Below are 14,705 nucleotides of genomic sequence, written 5' to 3' on the forward strand. Positions count from 1 at the left end.
GCAAAGCGGCGCGCGCGCGCGCTCGGCAATCATCGTCGCATATCCGCATTCTCCTCGGGGCGCGACACAAAGGAAGCGACTTCGACAGACACGCACCAGCGACCGCGTACACCTCTATGCGACACACACCGCGGGAGGGCCGCCGCCGCCGCCGCAAGCGACGGTCTCCCGGCGTTTCCGTCCTCGCGCAATTTTCTCCCCGTTCAATCGTTGTTGTTTTTCTTTCTCTTCTTTTCTGTTTTTCCGTTCTTCTCCGTTTCGATGCGCGCGCGCCTAAAATATGCGCGGAAACGAGACGACACAAAGACGCGCGCGCGCGTGCGTGCGTGTGTGGGTCCGGACGCGTAGCTTATGGCGTTATATTTGGCGCATATACACAAAAGCTCCGATTCCCCCGCGCTTTTTTTCCGTTCTGCGGCGAATGTGGCTTGTTGGTGCGACTCCACCCGGTCTTTTAACACGCAGGAATCGCGGCATGCGCGCGCTGTATGTTGTTAGCCGCAGCACAGTATATAGTCGAGCGAGGGATCTGGATCCGATTAAGGTTCCGGCAAGTGGAAGTTTGAAACTATAAGCAGGGCTTGTGAGAGAGTTCTGATTTGGAGACGCAGCTGGCAGCTTGCGTATGTACCCGAGAACCTAGAAATTGCTTGGTCTTGCACTGCATTCTTTTGCGCCAGTGGATGGCCTACAGGCCTCTAAATCACAGAAAAAGTATGCTGGCAATCTCAGAGTGCTTATACTTCCCGTCTTCGCATAGTATAGTAGTCGCTACATAGTATAGTAGCTGACGTATAGTGTAATACTTCACGTACACTATACGTCAGCTTCCAAGGTGGCGTCACCACTGGTCTTTCGCTTCTGTGACTTTTCTGGCTCAGGGAGCCTCCTCTCAGAGAAAGAGTAAAGCTTTCCCCTACTGCAGTTGCAGAATCGTCACTTAGAAGGCGCATAACTTAATGTTTGTCTTTAACGTTTCTTTGAATGCAAATGTGCACCAGCATGCAAATGCACGCAGCCCCCATTCGAACGCAACCGGGAATTGAACATGAGAACTCGCGCTCAGCAGCCCAACAGTGCATTATCACCTAAGCCGCAGAGTCCCTGGTGCTTGCCAATGCAACACGGTGTTGTCTGGAAAGGTCAGCGGCATACTCCTGTGACACTAAAGACAAATACTAAATATGACTAGGTTGATAAAGTGTTCTTTAGAAACTCTACCTTCGTTACTTTCTAGTAAGAGGTTCATAACTAGCAGAGAAAATGAAGGCTAAACTTTAATTCTTAGAATTTTGAGCGAAAATCTCGGAGTAGGTACAGTGCGATGTGACAAATTTATTTCCTTTCTTTTTTTTTTTCATATTCGAGTCACTGTGGCAGTAATGTTCATAAAACTGGCTAAGTTTGGTCTTTGGCTGCTTTAGGATGCAGTGCAGTCCATCTTTACTGACAATTAACTAGGCCCGAGCAGACACACAGTCAAGATCAATGACATCACTATCACTGGGTGTGGGAACTTCGAGGTTACCTGTCAGTGGCCTCTGCATCTTTTCTGCCTTACAAATAATCCTCTTGTGGTAAGCGTGGCTTTTCTGGTGCTGTAGAAGCATGATTTACTAACTGCAGCACGACAGATATATCTTTCACCAATGTCATTTACGTTTTAAAAACATTAACCCGTTTATTGAGTTCGTAAGTATGAGTGTCTTGGGTAGACACACGGTATTGACTGTAATTTCCTGTGCATAGCATGCATTGAAACGTCATGAGACCAACATGAGTTCCCAAGCGATGCTGATATTGAAAGAAGTTTGCACCCACCGTGATGTCATAGAAATGAGCCAACGTGACTGCCAAGCGCATCTATACAAAGTGTATTTGAGTTGGGCAGAGGTGTACTTGCCACTGCATTCTTAATAAATATGTCGCTAACAATTAATGAAACTGCAAGGAACTACAAAAGCTAAAATTTTTTTTATGGGTTTAGGCTAGTGAATTTCTCATTTCTAGAGCTGGTGAGCCAGGACCCCACAAGTATCTCGCGAAACTCGCGTTATTCTATTCAAAATACATTGGCACTAGGAAGTTGTGACATGCTGCTTACCTTGACTGCTGGGCTTCCATTGTGAATGGAATTATCTCTTCTTCAAGGCTTGGATCATGCTAGAAAAGAGAGAACATATTTTTAAAACTACTGTATGGTTGTCGTCACAATTTTTCAACTGCAGCTTTCTGTATGACTACCCTTCCCCTTAAATTAAATCATATCTGCAATTAGCAACTCCACAGGAAAGCACGAAAAGCACCCAAAATTTAACGCTTAACCACATTTCAACATTGACTTGCAGAACTCTTGTGATTCATATAAACCATGCCGGACACACTAGAGAGACTGCATAGATTCAGCTCTTAGTTATTAGGGAGTTTTAGAATAGGGCAGCTTTGCGGGTGTTAGCGTTGGGGCACGTAGGAGTGAAGAGTTTTAGAATAGGGTTTGACGTTTGCGGATAGCGTCTTGCGCTGACAGCGGCACTACGGCGTCAAAGAAAAACTATTAGAAATAACTAAATAAAATATACCATTCTATGATAGGAATAATAATTTTTACTTGCGTGTATTCGCGTTTAAGTACAATTTAGAGGTTATTCTCTGTAAGCAGCAAACAATTAGTTGCGCTTAGTTTTGAGCAAACCAACTTTACTAGCCTTCACCAGCCAAGCTTAGCCGTGTTAGGCCTACGAGCCGTAAAATCCAGAATCGAATTCAAAATTAGCGGCGTCTAATGAGTCAATCTTAAAAACACACGCTAGTTGAGAGAACGCGATAACCGCACTCACTTCTCCTAGCTTGCGAACTTCAAGCGTTACTGTGAATCGAACCCAGTTTTGTGCTAGGTTAGAGCCATCACTTCGATGGGTGCCGCCATGTTTGCCGACGCAAAGCTTTTGGGGCCGCTATTTGGGCTCCCGCTAAATCGGTGAAATAGCGTTCCCAACGCAAAAACCAAACGGAGTTTGTGCCTTGCGCATGCACACTATTTCTTTGGGGCCCCAAAACGTTTGGGGCCCCTATTCTAAAACTCTCTATTAAATGCGTCAGAGCTGTACTGCAGTATATTATGAACGTCATAGTGGAGGGCGCTGGACTAATTCTGACCCTTTATGTTCGTTCAACTCTTGCTGCATAGTCTTTTGATTGGGTAAAAAAATGCAGCGCTATTTGTGCAGGTAAGTGCCAGCTTAGCAATGCAACACGCAAACACAACTGAGACCTAAAGTGACACATAAACACAATTTAGGTGCTTTACACGTGATGTGAACCAACATGAACTTCATTTTCAATAAGAGCTAGCAGAGCAGTATATTATCAAACCACTTTATCTTAAGCACATTGGAAGTGTTCCAGAACGTCGTAAAGGGCAAGCCAGTTAACTCTGCACACATCTGCACTCTCTGCTCAGTGTGTCCACCACACCTTATAGATTACATCGAAGTCTATGCCCACAACGAGCCTAGCTTTGGTGAAATGAACCAGGCCAAAGCATTGCCTGAATCATACTTTGGAATCCATGGGCTGTAGGCCTTCCTAGATGACATCGTGTTGCATGGCATATCGCAGAAGTTACAAAGGAGGTATAGGTCTGCAGAGGCAACCATTTCTGGAGACACAAGAGAGTTCGCCGATCGATTCATCTGGTTGAACATCCCAATGCAGCACAGGGGCTATGAGGGATACTGTAGCAGACATGCTCCAGATTCATGTTGACCTCCTGACATCCTTTAACATGTATCTAAGTCTAACTACACACAATTGTTCTTGCATTTTGCCCTCAATGAAATACGGCCACCACGACTGGGCATTGAACCAGCAACCTTGCGGTAATGAGCTGAGCACCAAAGCCAACATGGTGGGTGGCACGATGGGGTGACTGTCTAGAAAAGTCAAGAAGATGGGCACAGTGGTTTCTCACCGGTATTAGGTCGGACTGGAGCAGGTCCTTGCGAAGGGCGTTGGCTCGGATTGCACACAGTGCCAACAGGGACTGCAAAAGGGCAAGCACGTCGCTCGCCTCCTTGGTCTTCTTGTGCTCGCGGGACTGCTCGGCGTCGGAGTCACCCTCGCACGTGGGCGTGGACTCTTGGATGGTGTTCAGTGCCTTTAGCCGTGGCAGGAATCGGTGCAACTGGTCTTGCAGCACCTGGAAAATGGCAAAAAAGGGTTTGGTTGAAAGCCCATCGGCTACAAACTGATAACATGCCAAAAAAAAATGGTTCAGCTAAAGATTCAACCACATACTAGAGCAATGGGATGGCTTTGGGTGCCTCCTTATATGAAAATCAAAGGGCAGTTTTGAAAATTAAGATGTGAAGCTGAGGAAACGTCAGCATGAACCACAATGCCACAAGCTGTAACTGTACGAACTGAATGAGTTTGAAAGGGAATAAAACAGCATCCCCTTCTGGCCATGTAAAAGTAACTTAAAGGAACTGGTCACTGTTGAGTGTCAAAAGCAACACGGCCTTTTGAAATTTGTACTTATTGCCTCCGTATGATAGAAGCTCAGCCTCAGCTGTGTTGTATCTCAGAAGTGGCAAGACATCCACACTGGCGCACTGATGGTGCAGGGTTTCACAGCACACTATAGAATTAAGTGAAAGTACTGGTATCCAATAGTAAGGTTGCGGACCACTGTCAAAGACACTCCAAGGACATGTTTTCCGATGCCCACTATATTCTTTCGTTAATAGCGCTCTGGGTTGATTAAAGGGTGTTCCAATGAACACTTCACCGCTTGATTACATTAACCGAGCTCGACTTTAATCTCCACGGCACTTTTGACGGTTGCAAACACTGACAGCTGTAAGAGGTTAAGGGATGGCATAACCACTAACCAGGATCTGGCGGTATCGGGCAACCAGGAGTCGTGGTGGCAGGTTGGCATCCTTGTCCCGACCCTTGAGCCATTTCCTGGTGGCGATCATCCACAAAGCCAGCTGCTGAAGGGCGCTGTTGTAGTGCGGACAGCGCAGCAATGCCCAGCGCAGACGCTCCTGGTAGTTCCATGCGTTCTGGCACACCATGTCCCACTGTACGGTGGCGGCCTGCAAAATCAGATATGACACGTGTGACATCAGTGAAGCCGAAGATGACAGAAAAGTGCTGCTGTACGATGTGCCTGTGGCCTCCTCTTTGATTGGTTGTTTCAGAGTGCTCTGGAAGAGACCATTCAAATTGAGGGTGGGACAATAAGCATGGTCTTGTAATGATGATCAGGCTTCTTTATTGTCGCTATGGCAACCCACTTATTCCCACAAGGTTTCATTGCTGCTATAGTTGCTTAGTCACCCTTTGTTACTTTCTTGCTTCGCGGACTGGTGGAGCACTGTGAAATGACCAAATTAGCAAGTGTGCTACAAACATAGAAAGCCTTCCACTTGGTGGTCCACCCTTGCCCATAAAATTTGTCACAGAAAAAATGTGAGTAAAAGCAAGGGAAATAAATGGAACTCTAGGAATAAACTTCAGACTTCTTTTCTTGTTTCAAGCATGCATCGAAACCCAGATGAGCTTGAATGCCAAGTAAACAACAGCAGTATAAATTTGACGCAAAGATTTGCTGGAGTCAAACTGCAGTTTAGTGGAATAGTTGCATAATAAGTGATAGTATAATAAATTTGACTGAATGCCTAAAACACCCTGGCAAAGTACTGTGAGGACTGCTTCTACAATTACTTATGTGGTGCTGCCTTTGCTGATACAACTACTGCAGATGTGTGTGTGTGTTACTACAGGAATAGCAGTTCTTCACTTTCACTCCGTTTGGCCTAATAAAGAAATCACTCTTGAAGGTATGTTACGGACAACACAAGGCTAGATTGCCTGTGTTTGTGTCTCATCACAATCTTAATGCAGCAGGCCACCACCATATAAAAATAGATGAGGTTTTATTCTGTAAGGTAAGTTCGTCAATTCTTGGCCATCTACTGAGCTAAAAACTACACAGCTATGTTTTAACAATGCGCTGTGAGCAAGTTGTGGCAATCCCAGTAAGGTCATAGCAATTCCCACAGTATATGTGCAAGGCAGACACAGCAGGCGTCGGTCAGCCAAGCAAGCAGCTTTGTGCTATAAATAGGCATGCTGGCACAGTAATGTACAGTCGAACCTCAATATAGCGAGCACGTATATAATCCATGACTGCATGTAATGAAGTGGATACGAAATGTTCCATGCCGATATCAGCATGTAACAAATGTGCACTTATGATGAGTGTCAAATGTAACAAAAGCACTTTCATGTCGGAGCCAACTACATGTTGTTGGAGGTTTAACTGAATGACATAGCTTCAGAAGTGAGTTCATACCTTGAGCCTCTTCTGTAGATGAGAATCTCTGATCCTCTGTGCTTGAAGCCAGTCCAGAAGGAGCTTGTACCTGCGGCTCTGGTCAAGGAAGTCCTAGAAGGACAAAATAAATCAGTGCCATTGTTTGAAAGGCTGCAGAGATTAAAAAGAGTCAAGGGAACTATAAAACTTAGAGCAAGTGCCCGAACCAATGAAACTTAATGCAAGCCACTAGTAATTGTTTGAAATTTACAGTTTCTTCTTTTTTCCTGGCTCAAAAAATTTAATGGCTGGCATTTGAATCGTGGTGCACACACTAACATTATACCTCCCCGCTACCCCAACATTAACTGTATTATCCCTCACCTTTAGAGAAGAGGGGAGGGGGGGGGGCACTAGCTTGGTTTTCTTATGATAGATAAAAAAAGTTGCGATCAGCCACTTTCAAAGGCACAGGAACACAGCCTTTGTGAAATGGACGCCACAAAACAGAGATCAAGTCAATGAAAAATAAACAAATAAATATGAATGCGAGCAATACTTACACTGTGAGAGTTAACGAGTGCAGTCAGTTCTTCAAGGTCTTCTGGAATCTTGTCCGGTCCAAACCGGTCGGGCACCGTTGCCAGCCATTGCTCCAGACGTGACAGTGCCTCTTCCACGCTTGACACATCGGGCTGTTGTTCTTGTTCTTGTTCAAGGGCTTTCTCGGGTGCCACAGTTTCCAGCAAATCAGTCAACTCATCTAAATCACAAAAAAGAAAAAAAAGGAGTGTACAGGGAAGAGAGAGGTGACAATTAAATCAATCTGTACCATTGCTAAAAATAATATGCTCAAGTTAAAAAAAAAATGTTTGGCATACGTACCGTCAGCTTCGCTGCTCTCGGACGAGCTTTGCATACGTCTGAGACGCTGAACGTTGCTGATGTTGCTGACGAGCACATTTACAACTTGGTGCTGCAAAAAGAAAATGCCCCGTTGAGAGCTTTACATTGTACGACACTGCACTTTTAGCTAGTACTTGAGATGTTTCACAACTACAAGACCGTGCAAAAGTCTGAATCAATTTCAAGGCGTTCCATACTTTCGGGAAACTCTTTAGCTCTGGAAGTGCTCTTTGATATATTAAGATAACGAAAGCAGTACTAAAGCCTTGATTTACTGGTCACCACATGGCTAGTTAAATAAAATACCGTTTTAATGAATTGGGCCCCATGGACTCAATTAGGCTGCTGCTGATGACAAATGATCCACTTGATTTCAAACTTGCCAGAAAAAGAAATGTTCATCATAAATGGCAAGAAATATTTCAACAGCCAATGCAGAATTCAGTGTTTGCAAATGCTTTCCAACAACTTTTATGGAGCTTAAACAACATGGTTAACCATCGAAGTTTTCAGGAATGCCTCGAAGTACAATATGCAAAACAGGAGCAGACACAATGATATCCAAACAACTCAAACCACTCTCTTTCTGCATGACACATTTTTTTCGCACTGAAATCGTTGTTGGTTACTCACGAGGTTCTGCGAGGCGGCTCCAGCAATGGGAAGCTTATCTGGCTCAGCTTCGCTTGGCTCGCCAGCAACAGAAGGAATGGTTGATGGGGAAACGGCACCTACACGACAAAAGAAGTCCAGTTAGTAAAGCAATAAACAGGACTAGTTAGTGCACGTTGACCACACTTTGTCCTTCTGTGCCTGTGTTTTTGAAACTGTTGTTCATGTTCTTGCATTACAATTTAGTGTGGTTTGAGAAATAACAGCAATAATGCCACAGCGAATACTGCCAAGTTCCATCATTTTACTTTTTTGCCGGTGGCTGCTTTCACCAAACTGTTGCCGTTATCATGTTATCTGCTTTTTATGCAGTCTAGGTGGCTTTCGATGCAAGCATTTTATGTAGCCCAATATTCTCTTGCAGTTGGTCTTTAATGGAATGTTCCTACGGTGGTCCCAAAGGGCACCCTAAAGCTATCCTGAGGATCCCTGGGAGATCTGCAGACTATAGTTTGGTGAAACGTGAAATGAAACAAACACTAACCAAATTGAAAAAAATAAGAGGATTAAAGCCTAAGGTTTCGGGGCCTGTACGGGTCTCCCCTGCTAAAAATCTTGACGACTTTCCGTTGAATTCTTGGGCTTGTGAGACTAGCCTGAGAAACATTGCATTAGGCTGAGGGCAAAGCACTGCGTATATAGCAGGACAAACATTTTATCAGCACTTTTCTACAAAACAGTGGTCACACTTGTTCTTTCATCTGCCTGGTTTTTCCCTGGCAGATGCAAGTGATTGGAAAGTAGATGTCGAGAAGTTTAAGCAATGGCGCCGGAGGCTTGTCTAGAAGCAACTGTCTAGAAAGTGACTTAAGAGGCTGGCAGATCCACTCACCAGTTAGCCGTTGAGTTTGTTCAATGTCTTGTTGAGCTGGCTCCTGATCCTGAAAACAAGTCACATTCATGAGGATTGAACACTTGCAGCTATGAAAAAAAGAAAGGCTAACATAAAAAATATTCAAGCACTATACACCAAGATTATGTTTAATTTTAAAGCAAATGCATAACTATAGTCACAAATAAAAGGATTGTCTGATGTGAGGTCGCTGTGCTCTTTGGACGTGCAACAAATAAAGGAATCAGAGAAAGCATTAAACTTGAATTGTGGTAACGTATTCTGTGACAGTGTTCCACAAGGAATACATGTGTGGAACACAATCATTCAAAACACTGCCAAAATTTTTTGACAATGACGTATGTTGCAAAATAAGAAAATGTGAGAGCCAGCATTTCTCTAAACCAGCATGCGCAAGCCTTTTCTTTCTGCTGTTGACTCTGACAGAGACCCTACCCTCCGGCAAGTAACATTGCAAGTGAGGAGCCAATGATGGCTTAATACTGGAGCCACATAGTCCAGCATGGAACAGCATGGTCCTACGCTCAAGTCAAGGCATTTGCTTATCTACCAACCTCACACCAACATTGGATCATGCCAACATAAAACAGTGCCCATGTGGCCCAATGTAAGATAGATACCAATCTAGGATTAGCATAGGCCCAACATTGGTATGCAGTAATATCTGGGGGCCAAACTTTGGACTGCAACAGCTGCTGGGGAGGGGGGGGGGATTCAGAGCCACTGACCTCATCCGGCGATCCAGTTCCGGCCAGCGCGCCCGCGCGCTGGCACAGGTCTTGCCAGTAGAGGTACAGTTCTCCCAGCGCCGGGCCTGTCGCAATGCCTGCCAGCAGGAGGCCAAACCGCTCCACCTCTGAACCAGTAGATTTCAGCTCGGCAAACCGGGAGTTGCCTTGCAAGAGCTCCTGTCGTAATGCCTGCAAGACATCATATGGTTCCATGAAGAGTTGGCAAAAGTAACGATGCCTCTGTCACACAGGCTAATTCAGAGTCACCTTAAGTGAACATCACTAGGTCGTTCAGAAAGAGCTTTGCCTTGGGAGCGTCTGTCTAAACACACGGGAATAGAGGAACCATTTGCTGGGCATCTACTGCGCCAAATTTGATGGGGCTAGTTGCATTTAGGAGAAAAATACAAAATACATTGACTGCAGAAAGCAGACTGTTGACTTAGGCCACCAATTTGCTTGCAAAAGTTGTTGAAAGTTGCAAAATTTATAAATACTGAGGCACCAAGTTAACAACTGTGTAACTCGGCAGTGAAGATACAATTTCACAATTTTGTAAGTTACATCTACGGCAGACGAAACTGATGTGTTGTATACTGCTCTGAAATATACCATCAATTTGTGAGTGTGCTCTTTGCAAAGACTTCGTAAATAACAAACAATTTCATATAAGCTGCAAACTCGTGTATCAAATTTGTCCGTTTCAGACACCCTAGTGAATGCAGTTTACAGAACTGCGATATTTGTTTTTGATGCAGAGTTATGGTTTTGTAAATGTTGCTCTTCAATGTTATTTTGCAGATTACAAATTTTTCAGTCCGTTTTGTAAAAACTACGAGAATATAAAACAAAATTCTGTTCCTTACAGTAAGTAGAACTCAAATTTCTCTCTCAAATACAGCAAATTACATGCAGATTGGTTCACTAGTTTTCTAATTAGAGGATTCCTGTGTTTCACATGTATCTGAATAGGGAAATCAGAGTTGGCCTTGGGCTACAGCCTACTCAAAATCATTTGCACGCTGTCACATGAGAAAATTTAGTAACACTCTCTGCACAGCACACTTGCCAGCAAATGTGTTTGCAAACCAGCCTTAGTGCATAAAAGTGAGTAGCCTTCACTGCAGTGCTTCAAAGCTAAATTAGCAGTAATTTTAAAATATACGCGTTTTGCAGTGTAACACATCTTGCTTGCTTATAACATTCACAATCAGAGACTCTCATTGCCAACTTGTTAGTGCCACGGCTGCGTTGTACACGACACTGGCTTATCTTGACTCGTGACGGTTGATCATGCCAATTTAGTTGCAATAAACAAATTTATTTAAAATAACATTCATTTTAGACTGTGCTTTACCTAAAACACAGTGTTAATTTTGCAGACTTTGCTAGAAAGAAACACTTAATATGCCAACTGTTTGACCCACTGTTATTTCCTCAAATCCCACACGAAACTTTCTTTTGCCATATAGTAGTGCACTACTGAAGCCACACTAAACTTTCCCCTGTGACCAGAGGCACACGTTCAGAACACAACGCCGAGCTCTCTGCTCAAGCTCGGTGAAGTAAAGCTCTACTGCCTACAAACAGGCAAGACGTACCTCGGGGTCATCGTCCTCTGTGCTGTGCCCCATCTCAAGCCTACTGACAGCCACATCTTTCTCGGTCAGCCATAACACCAGCTGCTCCCGCAGGCTGTCCCACAACTCCCAAGTGTGCGCCGCTCCGCGGTAGCGTTCCAGAGAGTCCCGCACCGAGCGCCTCCTCGCGAGCCAGTCGTTGCGCAACTGGTCGATGTTAGCGTAAAGGCTCTCGTCCACCGGACAGTCCTGAACCAGGTTCTCGTACCGGCGGCAAACGTTGTTCAGTGGGACCTCTAGTTCTTGCACTTCGGGTAGCAGGCGCTGCGGAAGAGCACGGAAAGCTATATTGGCACATAGCCGGACCAACGACAGGTGTGCGAATGGCAGCAATTTCAGACCAAGGAGACGGCACTAAATCTTTCAGAACTTGTAGATGTTTACAAATGTAATTACACTTGCCTTAGCTGGAGCCACATTTCGCATGAAATGCCCTCTGGACGCCGATTAGGTTTTTGCATTTCACCCCCACCGAAATGCACAAGCACAAGGTTGCGAGTATGATTCTGAGTCGCAGTAGCCACAGTTCAATGGGGGCAACATGCAAATACATTCGTGTGGTACTTATATTTAGGTGAGTGTTACAGAACCCCAAGTGATCATAACTAAGGGGCATTGTTCAGCTTACTTAAAGGTGCATGTGCTAAATAAATTTTGTGGTGTGCATCCATACCAATATTTTGCATTCAAAAAGCACAGAAGAAAGGCCCATCCTTCAGGAAGGCTTTCTTTCTCTATCTTTTTTATTTATGAGTGAACGCAAACAACACGCATAAAACATAGTTCAGAATACAGGATAGAATGTGCAAGGACTTGAATGAAGTCATTTGGTAAATATTGCACATTAGGTCTAGATGGAACTACCGAGCCAAGAATAGCTGAAGCTGAGCTGCTTATCTTTGACACCCGACTGGTGATGAAAAGCACCCCAACTGGTGTAGACAACATACAAAGTAGACTGTCAAAAAAATATATATATAAGAATTTCCAGTCTAATGCCAATGCAGAAACATAGAAAAAAATTACGGCAATAATGACAGTACCAATAATGAACAAGCCCGACAGGGTCCTTACCTCCAATGCCTCCACTGTACGGTAGAGGCTCTCCGGGTCGTCGCCGAAGGTGCAGGCAAGGGTATCCTCGGCGGTCCGCACGTTGGTGAGCTTGCTGGCCAACTGCTTCACTTCCTCCCACAAGGCATTCGCGGCACTTAATCTGCAGAGACAAGACAAAGGATGAGCGTGGCCGACGCATATCCGACAGAAAAGAGCATATGTCGGGACTGATCGGACTGTTGGCTAATTGCCAGAGTATCTGTCGGGACAAGGTAAGCTTTCAAGTGCCTCTCGCGGCATGAGCTCATCACTTTCTAGACAAGACAACAAAGGGCTGACCGGGCATGGCATTCGATAAGAAATGTGATAAACATTTCGGTTTGTGCCTCAGATAGAAGTCCTTGTATTCCTTGTGATGTCGCACAGCCACGAGATAAGTGGCATGTTGTCTAGAAAAACATGTGCTGGATAAATAAGGGTTTCACTTGTCTTGTGTGTATTGCAAAACCACATGTACACAAAGCAAGGCAGACGTGCAATCTGTTTCTTTATAAGTGTACATATGCAGTCAACAGACAAAGTGAGTCTCTGTGAACAGAGGATGACGAGGCGCTCATTTTCAGGAACTTGTCTAGGAAAGCAGAGGTGTAGGTAATAAGAATGATCAATACCCTGGCTTTCGACATCTTCCCTGCTATCCGCTACTTTGCATTATATACATCAACAGAAAGCTTTCAAAAACCTGTTTTCAGGCATTAATCAATCTTGCCTCTCCACAAATGTCATGTCAATAAGGGTTGTCATAACCGTGTTGAGCACACCAGCAAGCTCAATAATGCACACTTCATGATGAGTATGGCTGTCTCCTTCACTTACAGCAACGTTGATGGCAGCGCTGCACAATTTTCTTTGCTACAGCAGTGTGGAGAACGTATATAAAATAGAACTGCTGGAAAAGAATAAAAGCAGTGGCACCTCATTTTTGTTTGGCTAGCTCCTCTGCCATACTCACGTGGTGCGGGCAAGGTACTTCTACATTTCCTGAGCCCATCATAGTGTTTTGGGTGATGTGTCAGCACGCGTGGGCAGGGCTTGGTAAAGCACAGCGCACATGACGCAGAAGATGTGGGTTCGGCTACCACCTGGGACGAGTTGTCTTCATGCTGTTTACTTTCATTTCCCTTCTTCCTATTGTTCCTACCTTTCAGTCAGACAACAATTACCTTCCCCTCTGCTCCCTCTGGCTTCATTGTCTGTTTCTCTGTGGGGTGACAAGCAAGAAGTCGAGCCCCTCGGATCCACTTACTTTTCTCACTCCTATGTACAAACTAAAAGGGTTGCCCAGAAGTCTTCCAACTGACAACCTATATTTATTACTTAAAGCTCCAATGAGAAAGTGACGACGTTCACTGGCTTAGTTCTCAGTGTCGGCACCTGAGAACCATGGCGCCTCTCCCGAGAACTACTTGCTAGAAACTCAACGGCACGAGGAAAACCACGATTTTGCGCACCTGTTTCGTCGTTCCTCCACCAGCGGTGCCAAAGCTTGCCAACGCCTCTCGGCGTCCGCCAGCTGTTCCTCTGCTCTGTCCTGGTCCGCACTTGGTATGAGGTCGTGGTAGTACTTGAGCAAATCGCTGAGGCTGGTCCGTAGCTGCTTCAGTGGTTCGCTGTGTTCAGCCACTCCTTGCTTCTTAGCCTTTGAGTGTAAAAAGAACATCAACTTAAAACAAGGTTTGCAGGGAAATCCAAGAGAAACTCAACAGAGCTTGCTTTCAGCTTGGCTTCAAAAATGCCTCCAACGCGTTCCCCGACGTAAATTTTTCTTTTATAAAGTCTTGTTTATGATGATAACAGTGAACTGCTTGCGATCGTTTGTTGCAGCTTTTTCACAATAATAGAGGATGATGGTGGTGTTAACAACAACCAGGAAAGAAAATGGGGGGGGGGGGCAGTAAGTCTGGCAATACCGGGTACAGAATGGAAGCGCCTGAGGTAAGAAATTCCTGTGGCCAAAGGCTTACATTATTGTGATTCAAAACAAAGAAACTTGGAACAAGAAACTTAATTCCACTGAAAAAGGCTGCTTAAAAGATAAAACACATATATTCTGAATTTGGGCAGTGAATAACGGATTTCACTCAGTCAGCAATCCCTGGCTGCCACCTTTTTACCATAATTCAACTTCCAGTGAGAAGAAATGTGAAAAATGATGCTTCCGTGATCACACTCGCAAACACAGTCAAAACTCAAGATGAGCAGCTTACAGACTTCGTTTACTCTCTCATGCATTTCTGCCAAGATGAACTCTTCGTGAGATACAACAAATTTACAGGGTCCATTCATGTTTGTCTTAAATGAAATCTACTATGCAAGGAGATCTACGTATGAGCCAAAACAATCTCTGCTGAAGCTATGTTCAAGGACATCAAGATGCTCTACCAATTTTAACTTATTAGGAAAGTGCCAAAAGCTTGTCCAACTCCAGACAGCACAAAAACAAAAACACAAGACTGCTGGAG

General features: G+C 44.6%; 1 protein-coding gene across 1 annotated transcript in view; it reads right to left on the reverse strand.

Moving 5' to 3' along the window:
* Positions 1-14,705, reverse strand: part of LOC142588869 (uncharacterized) — a 371,216-nt gene that overhangs the window by 5,578 nt on the left and 350,933 nt on the right. Inside the window, exons 146-157 of the mRNA XM_075700688.1 lie at positions 13,695-13,882; positions 12,202-12,343; positions 11,089-11,391; positions 9,485-9,676; positions 8,736-8,784; positions 7,865-7,962; positions 7,211-7,301; positions 6,889-7,088; positions 6,365-6,457; positions 4,893-5,102; positions 3,971-4,198; positions 2,105-2,163 (exon numbers count right to left, since the gene is read on the reverse strand). Coding sequence (XP_075556803.1) covers positions 2,105-2,163; positions 3,971-4,198; positions 4,893-5,102; positions 6,365-6,457; positions 6,889-7,088; positions 7,211-7,301; positions 7,865-7,962; positions 8,736-8,784; positions 9,485-9,676; positions 11,089-11,391; positions 12,202-12,343; positions 13,695-13,882 — 1,853 coding nt within the window. The remainder of the gene's footprint in view (positions 1-2,104; positions 2,164-3,970; positions 4,199-4,892; positions 5,103-6,364; positions 6,458-6,888; positions 7,089-7,210; positions 7,302-7,864; positions 7,963-8,735; positions 8,785-9,484; positions 9,677-11,088; positions 11,392-12,201; positions 12,344-13,694; positions 13,883-14,705) is intronic.

Source organism: Dermacentor variabilis, chromosome 7 (assembly GCF_050947875.1).
Source record: "Dermacentor variabilis isolate Ectoservices chromosome 7, ASM5094787v1, whole genome shotgun sequence".
NCBI lineage: Eukaryota > Metazoa > Arthropoda > Arachnida > Ixodida > Ixodidae > Dermacentor > Dermacentor variabilis.